We start from the raw sequence: 14,594 nt of genomic DNA, 5'->3' as shown, positions 1-14,594 counted from the left end.
TGCGTTCCGCCCGGCCTGCGCAGGGCCCGGCGGGGCGATGTAGGGGACATGCCCTGACGGGACGGCGAGCGGACGGGCGCCGCCTGCGACCGGGAGCTGCGCCAGCGGGGGTCGCGCGCCGCGGATCGGCCGCGAGCCGGCGAGGCCACCCCCCCCACCCCGGGCACCGCCGCTATGGCTGGGCCCGGCCTCTGGACGAGCATCAAGTCCCTGCTGCGGAGGAGCGAGGACCCCTTGTTCCTGAACGACTCCAGTGCCTTTGACTTCTCGGACGAGGTGGGGGACGAGGACTTCCCCCGGTTTAACAAGCTGCGCGTGGTGGTGTCGGACGACGCCTCGGAGGCGGCCCCGGAGACGCCGGTGAACGGGACGCCCCTGGGCCTGCCCTCCGACGACGAGTCCCTGCTGGACCGGGACATCGCCCTGCGCAGCGCCCGGGCCGGCCGGCCGGACCCCTGCAGCAGCTGCAGCAGCCGGCGGGAGCGCTCCAAGCAGAGGAAGGTGAAGAAGCGGCTGACGCTCGCTGCCCTCCTCTACCTCCTCTTCATGACGGGGGAGCTCATAGGTGAGTGGGGGGCTTCTTGTGCCGTCTCTCCGGCCCGCGTGCCTCTCAGCCTCTTACGCTGCTCCGGCCTTGGTTTTAAACGCTTACTAAGAGAAACTATCTGTCACGTAGAGAGGTCGGGGAGATTAGCTGCAAGTTCAGAGAGCGAGAAGGAGCAAAGTCCACCTGTATTTTCCACGCAAGAAAAGAAAGAGGAACTTGCAACTTCCCTTACCTGAACCTCATCAGTCCCCCCAAATGGCATAAAACACGCTTTTTTTTTTTTGGTATGTCTAATGGCTTTTTATTTCTCCTTGTAAGTTCCTCTTGTAAGTTTGTAAGGTGTTTTTAGCAAGGGAGAAGCTGCGTTTTATTACAGACATAAATAAAAGACGAACAATTTCATCCTCGGTATTTTTTAATTACTGCCATAATATCTTGCTGTGTTTGCAACAAGAGAAGAGGAGGGAAATAGAGTTTCTAAGTGTGACATTTACCGTAATAACAAAACTAATATTGGGCGGGTATTCGTCCTTATTCACCAGGTACAGCAATATACTCTGTTACTTACAACTGAAAAGACAAATCCTGAGCTATCAGTAACAAGCCAGTGAAGAAGCCACTCCCTTGACAACTTCCTGATGTCCTGCTGTGCGCTGGACTAGCATATGCTCTGTCCAGACATAAATCATATGACCAAAGTCAATTAAAATAATAGGTATTGTAACACTTCCCATTACAGTGCATACGAACACTAACTTGTTTGATTAAATTCTTTATCTTTTTTGTTTGTTAGTATTTGCAGAAGGTTTTTACCTGGGAATTTGTTCCTATATAAGTGTCTGATTGTTGTTGGTCACAAGAACGAATCTGGTGCTCAAGTTCAGCTTTTATTGCTCCCTCATAAAGGCATGCTGTCATTTGCTATTCAGGTTGAAGAGAACCTGTGCATTATACAGCAGTCCACAAAAGGACTGTGCTTTATTTAATAGGCTATAGCAGCATAGGCTTGAAATAAAATTAAATTTGAAGGTCCCTTGGATGCGCAGGTGAGCTATTAAACATTATACCTTTGCCATTATCTAATCATTTTTACAAAGGATAGTATTTATCTTTTAATCTCTGTTCATTTATCAGTATAAGTGTCCTGTTACCATCTGTCTTCTGGGTACATCCATGCCATTCAGTGCAAGTGTCTGCTTGGTGCTACTCAGCATCCTGAAGAACGCTTAAAGTCTCTCATCCGCTTTCCCCTGAAGTAGTGGAGTGCATTACACAGTGCCAGTACATTGATGTGCATGTTGAGCCAGGTCTCTAGCAACTATAACAATTAATGGCTTTTAAATTGCTTTCATTTTAACACACAAGTCTAAATCAGAGCTAATCAGACAAATTATTGGCTGTAATTCACCAGGAAGAAAAAAAAAAAGGAGAAATCAAGTCACAAAAACTTTCTGGAAGAACAGAGATGCCTCAGGTATAGTAACATGGGACCTACATCCTCCTCCTCACCTATGCAAATTTGGTCAGTAATGACTGAAGATCTGATGTTTGCTGGTGTGAAGTGAGCTCATGCTCTTGGATCACCTGTCCTAGGACAGTTGTGAATTATATCTTTAAGACAGAAACTTCTGCAAGATGGATAGGGAGCAAAATCATTGCCCGAGTATAAATAATACATTTTGTCCCACATATGTAGAAAAAAAATCCCTAGGAGAAATGGTCCGTTTTTCAGAGAGAGACCAGAACACTGACTGTATCTGCACTAGTTTTATTTGTGGCCTTATTTCAGGAACACCGGTTAATGGAAAAAAGTGGTTTTGTCCTTCAGCATCTCTCAGTGTGTGATTAGTCATTAATAACACTGCTACAATACATCAGCTTATCATGGATAAGGCACTTCACATCAAACCTGTTGCAGGGATCTGGTTGAATGCCTCCATCTGCCCCTTGGCTCCATTTTTTGTCTCTGGCTGAGATTTTGGTTCAGCATGAACTGGGGTAAATTTGATAAGCAACATAGTGTTGTATCTCAGACATAGACATCCTTTAACATGACAGTGATTTTATTTGATTGTATTCATATCAGAGTTCTAATATATGCTGAACTGAGTTCGTCTGAAGGGGCCCTTGCTGAATAATATGTCTGAGCTGTTGGCAGCTTGATGCTGAAGTCACTAAGAGTGTATCTGTTAGGGGCTTTGGATCCGATCCATGCTATTGTAGACCTCTCCATAGCTAGTGCAGGGAGAGCTCTAGAAATAATAGGTGTTGAGAGTAAAAATACTCCCTCATCACTGTCACATCATCTGTTGTTTCTCCCTTACAGCCAGGACTTCTGCAGGCTCAGCTCAGGGTTGCGGATTTGTCTGTGCAAAGCATTAGTACTGTAGTGTGGGCTCATCCTCCTCGGGTTTATGTATGCTGTTACCAGCCCTATTTCATTATCTGGGCAGACAGCACTAAGGGCCAGACCTATAAAATATTCAGGCATACAGCCTCCACAGAGAATAAATAGAGGACTTGGGTATGTCTGTACTTTTGTGGATCTTGACCTGAATGGCTTGTCATAGGGCAAGTAATCAGCAGCAGAACAAGTAATTAAAGATGGAGCCCTCAAGTCCTGAGTCAGTGCCCTACCTGTTTAATTTATTTAACTCCAGCCCTGTGTTCTGTCTGGTTGGTTTTAAATTTTGGAACTCTTTGAATTAATCTGTAGCTCAGGTATTTGGGAAACTTTGTTTGATCACATAGGACATTTTAACTGACTTCTTTTTATGATCTTTGACAGATTTGAGTTTCTGAAAAAAAGGCAATCAGACAATTGATTTGTTCAGTAAAAATCTTTCTGCGGTCTGTTACCGATGTCAAGATGAAGGAAATCTTGTTTCAGCACCTTTTTTATGAAATCTTGATTGGCCTATTTTTTTCCAAAGTATAGCCAAGCTCATTACCCCAGCCCACCTCAGTGTTTGTTACTTAATTTGATGAACAGTCATTGTAAAAGTCAGGTAGCAACTTACACTTTGTGGGAACCATTTAGCATCAAAAAATGAAAAACATATTGCAAGTCCTAGTTAGCTTTTCTGACAGGATTTTGATGTTTTCAGCTATGTTTAGAGATTTCTAATTGATCGTCCACGAGGAGGACTGCTGTCCTTCACGGGTCACTGAAAACAGTGGTGAGCCATCAAGCTGTCTATTTGTAAAGGTTATAGATGTCTTTTTTTTCCAAGTTGCCAGTCATGTTTAAACAGCCCTTAGGCAGTACCTTTAACCAAGCAATGAACTGATACGTTTGGAAACAGAGCGCCTTTGATTTCAGAATTTCATAAATCTCAATTATGTTTTCTTAATCCACATGCTGCATTATGATTAGCTTCAGTACCTGAATTCCTTCTTTATCATTTTATTTTTAAAATCTTCAAGTGAGAGGCTAGCTGAAATAGAATTGACTCATCTTGCACTGAAGTGATTCTCAAAATTAATACATGTGAATTAACACAGATACTTTAAATGATCATACATGTAAACTACTAAATTAAACGTCCTTAGAAATAAATTACTGTTTCTTCTACGTTGACTATAAAAGAGGCTGAATTGCACATTTCTAAGTCATATTTTTTAAAATCATGTGAGAACACAAATTAATTCAGAAAGGAAAGGCATAACGCATTTTACTTGAAAAGCTGCTGAATTGCTAAATCTTAAAAACTCATTATTTTTGAGCTGTGATGGCCTTTGGAAAACTGCAGCCTCAGAAGAATGTGACTTGGAAACTTTGGAACAACTGAAGAAAGGGGGATGGAGGAAAGGAACTGGTTCAAATGTGGTGTATTTGGTAGTTACCCACAGTACAAGCAATACTAGAGTATCAGCCACGCTGTCTGCAGGTGTGTACACATACAAACACCCACAGCCACCCACCCACACATGTTTTATAACTAGTCTTGAAAGCAATCAGCCAGTTGTGAATTTCCTGTTGCTATTACCTCATGGTCAGCCTCTTCACTAAGACAGTTTTAATTGTATATGAAGATACCTTTACTCAGAATGTTAGTTGGAGCCTCAAACCTGCCAAATGGCACGCCAGCTGCATGCTTGTGCTCAGTAGAATTTACAGGCTGAATGACAATCTCAAGGTAAAAAGAGAAACTAAATCACAGCTGAGCTGACGCTAAAGATGTGATCTTTCTGAGAAAACAGGCTTACCTTCATGCATATGGAAGACAACCAGCCTGTCCTTGATTCCCCTTTGGATAAGGGATGTTTAAGAGACAGGCGCGTTGTTTAAATCTCACCCATCCCATAGTAGTATTAGCAATTGAATTGGAACAGAGATATTAACCTTTGATCTGAGGTTATTTATCTCAATGCAGCTCATAATTATGAGAAAAAATTATGGTAATAAATAACAAAGGAAAACGCTGTGCAAGTGAAAGTCATTGTCTGCAATATATATTGGCAGAACTTATACACCCTTGCCAGGACAGGGAATAATGAAGGTTAAAAGATAATGTAATGAGAATAAAAAGGGGGCAGGGTAAATTTCCTTGCCATTGAGTAATTGGATTTCTGTCCCTGTTCCATAATGTCAAAATATTTAACAGACATAGCTTAATAAAAGAATCAGCTGATTAAGCACATATGCAATAATATATAGAGAAAAGATACAAAAGTATTTGGGGCCTGATCTTGCAAATGTTATGATGCAAGTAGTCTCTGTGAGAATAACAGGAGTGAATACTTTCTATGTTACTCTTAATAGAACATTTCACTGCACTTGTAACTATGGTAGCTTTAAATTATAGCACGGCATTTTGATTGTAATGGCAGAAAACCCCATTTAGTGATTGTAAGAAAGGCTCTCATGCACTTAATGCTCTGTTCTGGAAAAAAAACCCACCCCCCTCCCCCCCCAAACTGTAAGCTATGCCAAGAGGATATTATCTAGAATCATTAATGTAATGTGTCCTGACTTTTCCAACTTTGTTTTCAGGTGGATATGTTGCTAACAGTCTAGCAATTATGACAGATGCACTTCATATGTTAACTGACCTTAGCGGTATTATTTTGACCCTGCTTGCTCTCTGGCTGTCTGCAAAATCTCCCACAAAGAGGTTCACTTTTGGATTTCATCGTTTAGGTATGTAGATACCAGCTTTTGCTATTAACAGAGTATTTTAAGCAACAATTGTAAAGGTCACCTAATTCTAGAAGAATAGGTAACTAGAAAGAAAGTAGCAACAAACCTAAAAGTTGCTTTATGGTTAACACCCTGACTCTAATGTCCTTTTCACTGGCCATTGTGGATCCACTACATAGGTTGTATTGCCACAAGGGAATAGATAATAAAAAAATAAATTTTTAAATGTTAAACCTCAGCCAAAAGTGAAGTTTGATGGCAGCATTTTACTCACTGGGAGCAGGATGAGTCTCTCCATCTCCGTGGAACTAGGACTTAGCAGATTCAGAGTTAAATTCTGAATGCTTGATCCATCTTCCATCTTAAAGAAGAAGGTTAGGGAACTGGATGCATGATGACATTGTAAATATGACTTCCTACATATGACCGATGGCCTAAGAAGTTTAAAAAGGGTTCAGAGGAGGGAAGCTGTCCCCAGCAAGAACAAGGGTGGATATGCAGCTGTGTTTCACAGCCCATCCATAGTTACTGGGCTGTTGCATTAGGCCAGGCCCCTGTGCACCTTTGTGCTTTGGAATTGAGGCTGTTGAGCAGAAGAGGGGCACATTCTTTGGTCACTCACTGCTGTACCACTGTTACTGCTTGTGTGACACACTGAGGAGCTTGTTGGTGCAGGAGCTGTACATGTCAGTCAGTTATTGTTCACAACAGATTATTGCCAGTGCCTAGGATTTATGAAGTCCCATTGACTTCAGCAGAATTATGACACTGGAAAAAGGTCCTATTCAATGTGAAAAATGACATCTTAATCCAGAACTAAAAATTTCTGTAGAGCATATTATCAGAGAGCTCTGCCCTGCCAGAAGCCACATAAATCAGTATTCCTCTTGCACTCCCCAAACCACACAAAGCAGAGGTCAAAATGTCCCATGGTTTGCAATACAGTAAGTTACTTGACCTCTGCTCATTTTAGGTGTCTGTAAAAAGAAATAGAATTATGTATTAAACCTTGAAAGGGTATTTTCAGGATTCATTACTTCATATTTGGAAACATAATGATGATAAAGGGTGTCTTCATGTGGTTGCTAACTGGATATAGTAATTCATAATGTACAGCTTCAGGTCTTGTAGACATTTTACCAAAAGCTTCAACATTTACTCTTCATGAAATATATAATTTCTAGTGTCAGAGTTTGCTACCTCTGCTCTATACATTCTATAGTGTATCTTTTTCAAGGAATTTCAAAGTCTTGTGTAGTCATTATTTGCAATTCTTATTTTGGCTGCTAGAACAGCAGTAGAATTCAACAACTCCATCACTTCTAGTCATTTGTCATCGGTTAGTCACTAATGCATGAATGCATAACTCTATACACTAGCAAAGACCTTTGGGGCTTTAGCAAGAAAGCATTAACAATGCCAGCATTTCCCATTACAAACTTTTCTTTCAAGAAGTTTTAATTTTGCGATAGGAGCTCCCCTCATACTGAAACCTGACCTTGCAGATATGCCCCTCGCATTTGCTCATGCTCCCCAGAAGGATGTTTGCTAGCATTTATACATATTTTAACCCTATTTAAAAATCATTTGAGTACTTTATGTGTCTTTGTAACTTTTCTAAAACCAAATAGTATATATATTGAACATGCCATGGCCTAGCTTAAAAGAGGAGTTAATCTTAAGAAAAATAGAAGAAACTTACTTAACCATTAAAATCTTACTCAGTTCTGTAATTTTTCACTGACTTTTCAATTAATTTGAGGACTTCATAGCACTTTGCAAGCACAAATCCCTGAGGATTCCTGCCACCTCACTTTTTTTTTTTTTTTTTTTTGCATTTACTGCAAATGAAAATACTGCCCAGACTGATCAAGTGGTGGCCCATGGGTCAGATCTGGCCCATAGAATTAGTCTGTATCACCCACCATCTTCTCCCTGGGCACCATCTTCTCCCTGGGAGAAGCTACAGGGAGCAGCTTCTCAGTTCTGCAACAATTACTCCTTCTTTTCTGCTGCCCAGTGCCAGTAGGTAGTCAAACACTAGAATGGGTTGCGCAGTTGGAAATACTCAAAGCCCAACTGGACACAGCCTTGAGCAACCTGCTATAGTTAACCTTGCTTTGAGCTGGACTACACAGTTTCCAGAGGTTCCTTTCTACGTCAACCATTCTGCATGAGTAGCAGCAGTGCAGCTTTCTCAGTAGGAGGACTAGAGCCTGGGGGTGGGGGGAAGAGTTTTCTGTGGCTGCAGTGAGGAAGGGGAAGCAGGTAAAGGCCCTGCAAGAGACCCCCAAACCTTGACCTAGGCTCTGCAAGTACAGAAGATGGGATGGTTCAAAATTACTATACACAGATTTTCTAAAGTCACATTTGTGAAATTTATTTGCCTGATTTTAGGCACCCAGTCTGGATGCTGTGGCCCAAGGGCCCAGTTTCACACATCAGTGAATGTTGGCAATGGAACAAAGCTGCTTCTAGGGTATATCCTCACTGTAACATGTTTTTCCAAATAACCTATATGTAAGAAGCTTGTCAGCAAATAATATAAGCTCAACAATAGCTTGAATTTCATGAGAGAGATGTTAAAACATGACAGAATGTTAAAGATAGGGTACAGATTGAGCATCTGTCACAGAAAAAATGGGGAGCATTTGTTTAAAACTGGGAATACACGCAAGAACTGTCTCATCACTGACCTGCTTTTCATTAAGTTTTGAGATAATATAAGCATGAAAACATTCTAATGAACAATGTTTCTGGTGCTCATTGCAACTTTTGTTGGCAGAACGATGACTTTTCAAACTCATTCCCATAAACGCTGCATTGTAAAGACAACAGACCCATTAGTTGTCTAGTCAAATTCCAGAAGGAAATTAGCACTAGTTTTCATTTATTTGAATTCTCTTTGAATACATAATATGTGTGCTCCATCTTCAGTTTTATTCCATTTTCAGTGGTGAAAAGAAAGCTGACAGATTCAGGAATCGGTTAGAAAAGTGAAGACAAAATAATGGAGATTGCAGTCATGTCTAAGAAGGATTATATTCTTGAAGCCAAAAATAGTTCTGTTTCACCACCAAGTGGAGATACCTCCTTCTCAGCAAGACGCTGAGCAGATTTAAGCATAGATATGGAACTTGGCATTTTTCCATTGCTGCGGAGACAATGTTAGTAATGACAGAATCAGTCAGTCCACTGAGACAGTACACAGTTCATTTCACAGGAAGTGAAAGATCTCAGCACAAATCTACAATTCTGACATGACAATGACTCTGAAAGAAACTGCAAGGAAAATGCTAGTTTCCGTTGCAGAAAATACATTTTTAGATTGTAAAACCAAAATATGTTATTTCTTTGGTAAATGCTAATGTGCTATGGCTTCACAAATTTTTTAAAAAGCATTCTGGAAAATCTTCTAAGCAATGTACTGGGTTTTTTAAAGGCTCTTGCCCTGAATAATCTGCCTGCTTTGTAAAGAACGCTACCACTTGCATGGATATTTCCAGGATTTTCATGTTGCTCTGCAATCATCTGAGATTGTGACAGTTGCCTTTCAGAGCCTTGTTACTGCCTGGTAATGCTGGTACTTGTTCAGGCACTGACACACTACTGAGCAGCTGAATGCGTTGGTGTGAGTTTCTTCTCCCATAATGATGTTAAAAATTCAGTGTATGGATCAAGTGATTTTAGTGATATTAAAATGCTTATATAGCTGCATGCTTTTTACTGTAATATTCAATAAATAAAATTAAGGCAGTTCTGTGTTAGAAATTACACCTTCTGCAGTAACCAAAGTTATACTACATGCTGACAGATTCAAATCAGAGGGAAAAGCAAGGCCATTCTCAGATCAGTATTCTTAGAGCTATGGTAGAGCCAAGAGTGGAATTTTGCCCTTACTGGGGAATAAATCAGGGCAACGTGTGGAACAAGGGGGAAGAACAACCATTACAATTCCAAGTAAACTAATTCCAACTCTGATCTTTGAATTCACACAAGAAGGCTAAGATCCCAGGGGTCCATCTGGCAAGTGACAGTCCAGAGCATTATGAATAATGATTACTGGTTACTCAGGCACGGCTGCAGATTTACATGCAATACAATGGAGCTAGCATTAAGGTTTTCCCAGTGCTTTTTGTAAAGCCCTGTATTAACTTGTTTATAACTGAGACAGTCTTTTAACTGGGCTAGTGTTTTCTCTGTCAAGTATCTTGCCCCCCCCCCCCCCTTTTTTTTTTAAGTTTCAGCTGCAATAGGGCAATCATTTTCACAATATTAATCTAGAGGGTAAAAGTATGTTTATGTTAAAAGGAATCTAGTGACCCATTTGGAAGTACCTATATTCTTTATAGTAGGACCTTAAAACTGTAGTGTGGACTCATCCTCCTCAGGTTTATGTATGCTATTACTAGCCCGATTTCATGACTTGTGTACTGAGGCAGACAGCACTAAGGTCCTGACCTGTAAAATATTCAGGCCTATTTACCTCACATCAGAACAGCAGGAACCTTATAGAGAGCTGTAACCAATTTCCACAGATGTAAATGGCAGTGGAAGGTGCAGGACAATTAAATACTTAGTTTTTATTAACTTTCTAATTTTCTCTTTATTTTGATGTATGTGCCCTTTTGAAAGTCCCAGCTGGTCAGATAAAATTCCTACACCAAAATGTTAGTCGTAACATTCTTACTTTTGTGAAATATGAGTATTTGGTAAACATTAGCTAATGCTAAAACAGCGTATTACAGCAATACAGGAACTTATATTAAGCAATCCTTCATAGCTGAAATCTGCAATGAATAACATGTAGGTACATATATGTCAAGAAGCTTAGGAGTAATATGTCTGACAAGTTTGTACTGTTCAGTTTCTTAATATTTTTATAATTTTTTCTCCATCCTAAATACAAAGGGATATACAAAAGTCCTATCTAAATCCAGCTTAATACTGTGGACACTTGAAATCAAGTTTTCTCTTATTTGTAGGTGGGCTGGTGATGTTTGAGAACACCTATCTTCCTCTCCTGTGAACAGGGCCTTTGTTTGTGACTTGTCAGGCAAAAGTTCTGGGATGCCTGAAGAAGTCACAGTCATCGCCCGTGCAGAAATTTTCAGAGAAAACATAATTTGAGGGATATACTGACAGGGAAGTGTGAAGGAATTGATTAGAACAGACTCCATTTGTTAATCCTATTTTATGAGTTTTATTTACTGCACAACTTGTTAGTTGTGCATAAGGGTTATAACACACATTATATACTTAAAATAATTAAGGCTCTGTCCACATTCTAATTTGGAAATAGAAATAGATCTGAGACTCACTTTTGTAATGTTGTTTCCTTTCTGTTTGCAGAAGTATTGTCAGCCATCATCAGTGTATTGCTGGTCTATATCCTTATGGCATTCCTCTTGTATGAAGCTGTTCAAAGAACTATCCATATGGACTATGAAATAAATGGCGATATCATGCTGATTACAGCAGCGGTTGGTGTTGCAGTTAACTTAATGTAAGATCTTCCTTTCTCTCCATTAACACTTATAAATGTATTTCTGAATAAGCTGGTAATTCATTCATGCCCTGTAACCTTCTGATGGGATGTAATTTTGCTGGACCTCTTAATTTTCATAACTAAGACAAGAAATGATACTGAGTATTACTTTTTCAATTACTTGGTTTAAAACGAAAGAAAAAAAGCAACGAAAAAACCCCACCCACCAAAACTTAAAGCCTGTTTCTTGGAGTGTTTTTCTTCTTTCACTTTCAGAATGGGTTTTTTGCTGAATCAATCTGGCCACCTTCACTCCCACTCCCATTCCCACCCTCACTCTCACGTACCTCAGTCGAACTCTCCTAACACAGCCCACAGCAGTAGCCATGGACACAGCAGCCTTGCCGTGAGAGCAGCATTTGTACATGCCCTTGGGGACCTGGTACAAAGTATTGGTGTGCTCGTAGCTGCATATATCATACGCTTTAAGGTAAGGAATGGCTAGTCTTTGAGGCAGGGTGGAATTTTTTTAATTTCAACTCCAGTGATTAAATTAAAAAGGGACTTGTTTTTTTAAGTTATTAAAAAAAATACTTTGTGATATTCTATTATAAGCTTCATACATTCATGCAAAATAAGCAAAGGCTATCTCTATTATGTATTTTGTAACTATTCAAACAAAAAGAAATATTCATGAAAGTTGTAGCTGGAAGTAACCGCATTTTCTAAGTGAGCTTATTTTCATACATTCTTTAACATTTTGGAACTTCCCTTGCAGCCAGAATACAAGATTGCTGATCCTATATGTACATACGTATTCTCCATACTGGTGGTTTTGACAACAGTTCGAATTCTGTGTGACACAGGAGTTATTATTCTGGAAGGTAAGATCTGTGCACAGTCTGCAGTACTTTACATGTCAAATACCAGTGAGCATTGGCACTTTTTTTGACATCACGATCACCATCTCTAACAATGTGAATTGTGTCTGGAGACTTGTTTATCCTGCTGCTGCTTTAGTCTGTTGGTTCTTGATGGCTCATCTAAGTTGCAGCAGTCTTTAGGTGTCTTTGACCTCTGCCAGAATGACACAAGTCCTAGCTCTGCTCACCCTTTCCCATCAGGAGATGGTAAAGTGAAATGTACAGAACTTTCTTGTGCATCTGCAGTGCCTATCAGCTAAACTGAGTGAACATTTGCCCACACTCAGCTCTACACTTTAATTACTTGTAAAGTTAAAAGTGAATGTGAACACATGTAAAAGGAGGAAGCAAGCTTAGGCCAAATGGCTGGACAGGTAGTTCACGCCTGTACTGTCTTCCCCTTTTCCACAAGTGCTGTTGTATTACTTGTGTGCTTCTACTGTTACCGTAGGGGAATGTACAAGTGAAGAGTGGTGTAAAAAGGAAGAAGAAAAAAAAAGGAAAGAAAAAGCTGAACACAAGCTCAAGAATCTTATCTCATGTGGTGACTTAGAGGGAAAGATGCCAGCAACATTCTTTGCATTATCATAGCTAACATGCCAACTATTACTGCTTGATTTAGTACTTTTACCTTATGAAAGTGAAGATGTTGGGGATGGGAGAAAAATCCTAGGTTTTAACTGCACCTTCCTAGGTGTCTCATGTGAGCTATTACTGACTTTACTTTTATTATGTTATGAGGTTAAATCAAGGACCTCAAAATCTTCAATGTCAGGTGCTTTTGCTGTCATTTAGGGGAAAAAAACCCCAACAAACTCCCCCCCCAAACAACAAAATGGAAGTCCACTGAGAAGGCAAAAATGGTGATATTTGCTTAAGAAACCTCAATTAGCTCCAATGCAATAGCTAAGATTTAGCTGAAGAAAACAGATGAGAAACTAGTGCTGTATCAGATTCCAGATATTTTGACTTGTAGCTCTTTGCAGAGGTATTCTAGTTGTCATAAGAATCTCCGAATTAATGATGTTATTAAAAGTGATGATAGGTGGGCTTTATGTCCTTGGAGTTGTATCAGCTTTCAGTATTAATTTTAACTTAAGTTTCATCATTATACTAGGAATGCTAAATTAAAAACTTAAATTATTATCTAATAAAAGCAATGAGATTCTAGCTTTTAATACAGATTTATAAGGCAGCATGGAAGCCTATCAATAGCATGATGTGAGATATCAAAATTTGAGTCCATGTTTCCTGGGGAGAAGGCGGCTGTAGAAATAACACCTCGCAGTTAGCTAGTTATTTATGAGCTAAATAATTTTTTATGGTCTTCACTAGAAGGAAAATTTTGTTTAATATGAGACAATCCTAAACACTGACCTTTCAAAAGAGATGGTACTGGAACGAACATAATTTTAAAAGACAGTAAGGCATCGGGTTCAGAGAGAAGTCATCCAAAAATTCTGAAGAAATTTGAGAAGCAAGTGGCTGAACTCTTCATAGTACGTATAATCAAACTCCATAAAACTGGAAGATAAGCAGTAAAAAGCTATGATCGAAACAAAACTGTTCAGAAACAGAGTTTATTCAGTATTTTTGTACTAGTTTTTGACCCATGTTGATCATCTAAAATTTTGATTCTGCCCTTTGTACAGCTAAAGGGTGGAGTAGGGAAGCATTAGAGGTGCTGTAGCTGCTGAAAATACTACGTCCAGAAGGACTTTATCAGTGCAATCATTGATTTGCAAAGACGTCGTGCTATAAGACAAAGTCATGTGTTAACCCCTGTAGATGGATTACTATGAGCACTTGAAAATGATACCAGTTACCTGAAGAGAGAAGTTTCAGGAGACAGCAGGATACAGGCCCTAGCATTATTGTTTTTTTAGATTCTGACCTTAAGAGTCTGGTCTAAGCAGTTACTAGGTGTTAGAAGCTGCAGTAAAGTTGTCTACAGAAGTACATTGCTCTAAACGATCTAATGCTGGCTACTGCCAGAGAGCAGATTCTGGACAGGACAAACGACATTTGAGACAACACTGCAATTCCTGTACAACTTCTGTACCCATATTGGACTTAATATGCCAATTTGCATATTCTTCTCTATTGATAACTTGGAAGTTACTAATGACTTCCAACAGCACAAATTATAAACTCTTTTGACACGGAGATCTGTCATGACATTTTAAAGGCCACTGAGAGTTTGCAGAAGACAGAATTAATTTTATCTCATGTTTGGTATTGCAGGAGTTCCAAGGCATTTAAATGTGGATCGCATTAAGGAAGACTTGATGAAAATTGAAGATGTTTATTCTATAGAAGATTTAAATGTTTGGTCTCTCACTGCAGGAAAAACAACTGCCATAGTCCACTTGCAACTAGGTAAGCTGCTGTATAGCATAATTCTAAATCAAATCTAAGTGTAGAACCGTCCCGTCTCGTCCCCGCCCCCCCCCCCCCCCCCCTCCCTCCTTTTTTTTTTACGTTAACCGGGGA

The 14,594-nt window shown here is 39.8% G+C and overlaps 1 protein-coding gene across 2 annotated transcripts in view; it reads left to right on the top strand.

Annotated features, from left to right (window-relative positions):
- Nucleotides 1-119: 119 nt before the first annotated feature.
- Nucleotides 120-14,594, top strand: part of SLC30A4 (solute carrier family 30 (zinc transporter), member 4) — a 24,925-nt gene continuing 10,450 nt past the window's right edge. Inside the window, exons 1-6 of one of the 2 annotated variants that reach the window (XM_010571887.1) lie at nucleotides 120-565; nucleotides 5,544-5,690; nucleotides 11,043-11,196; nucleotides 11,455-11,668; nucleotides 11,957-12,062; nucleotides 14,346-14,480. In XM_010571887.1, coding sequence (XP_010570189.1) covers nucleotides 175-565; nucleotides 5,544-5,690; nucleotides 11,043-11,196; nucleotides 11,455-11,668; nucleotides 11,957-12,062; nucleotides 14,346-14,480 — 1,147 coding nt within the window. In that variant the 5' untranslated portion in view covers nucleotides 120-174. The remainder of the gene's footprint in view (nucleotides 566-5,543; nucleotides 5,691-11,042; nucleotides 11,197-11,454; nucleotides 11,669-11,956; nucleotides 12,063-14,345; nucleotides 14,481-14,594) is intronic. The other variant, XM_010571888.1, reaches the window with a different exon arrangement.

Source organism: Haliaeetus leucocephalus, unplaced genomic scaffold (genome assembly GCF_000737465.1).
Source record: "Haliaeetus leucocephalus isolate CR32 unplaced genomic scaffold, Haliaeetus_leucocephalus-4.0 Scaffold339, whole genome shotgun sequence".
Taxonomy (NCBI): domain Eukaryota; kingdom Metazoa; phylum Chordata; class Aves; order Accipitriformes; family Accipitridae; genus Haliaeetus; species Haliaeetus leucocephalus.
Note: the sequence above shows the minus strand (reverse complement) of the source record. Positions and strands in the feature narration are given on the sequence as shown.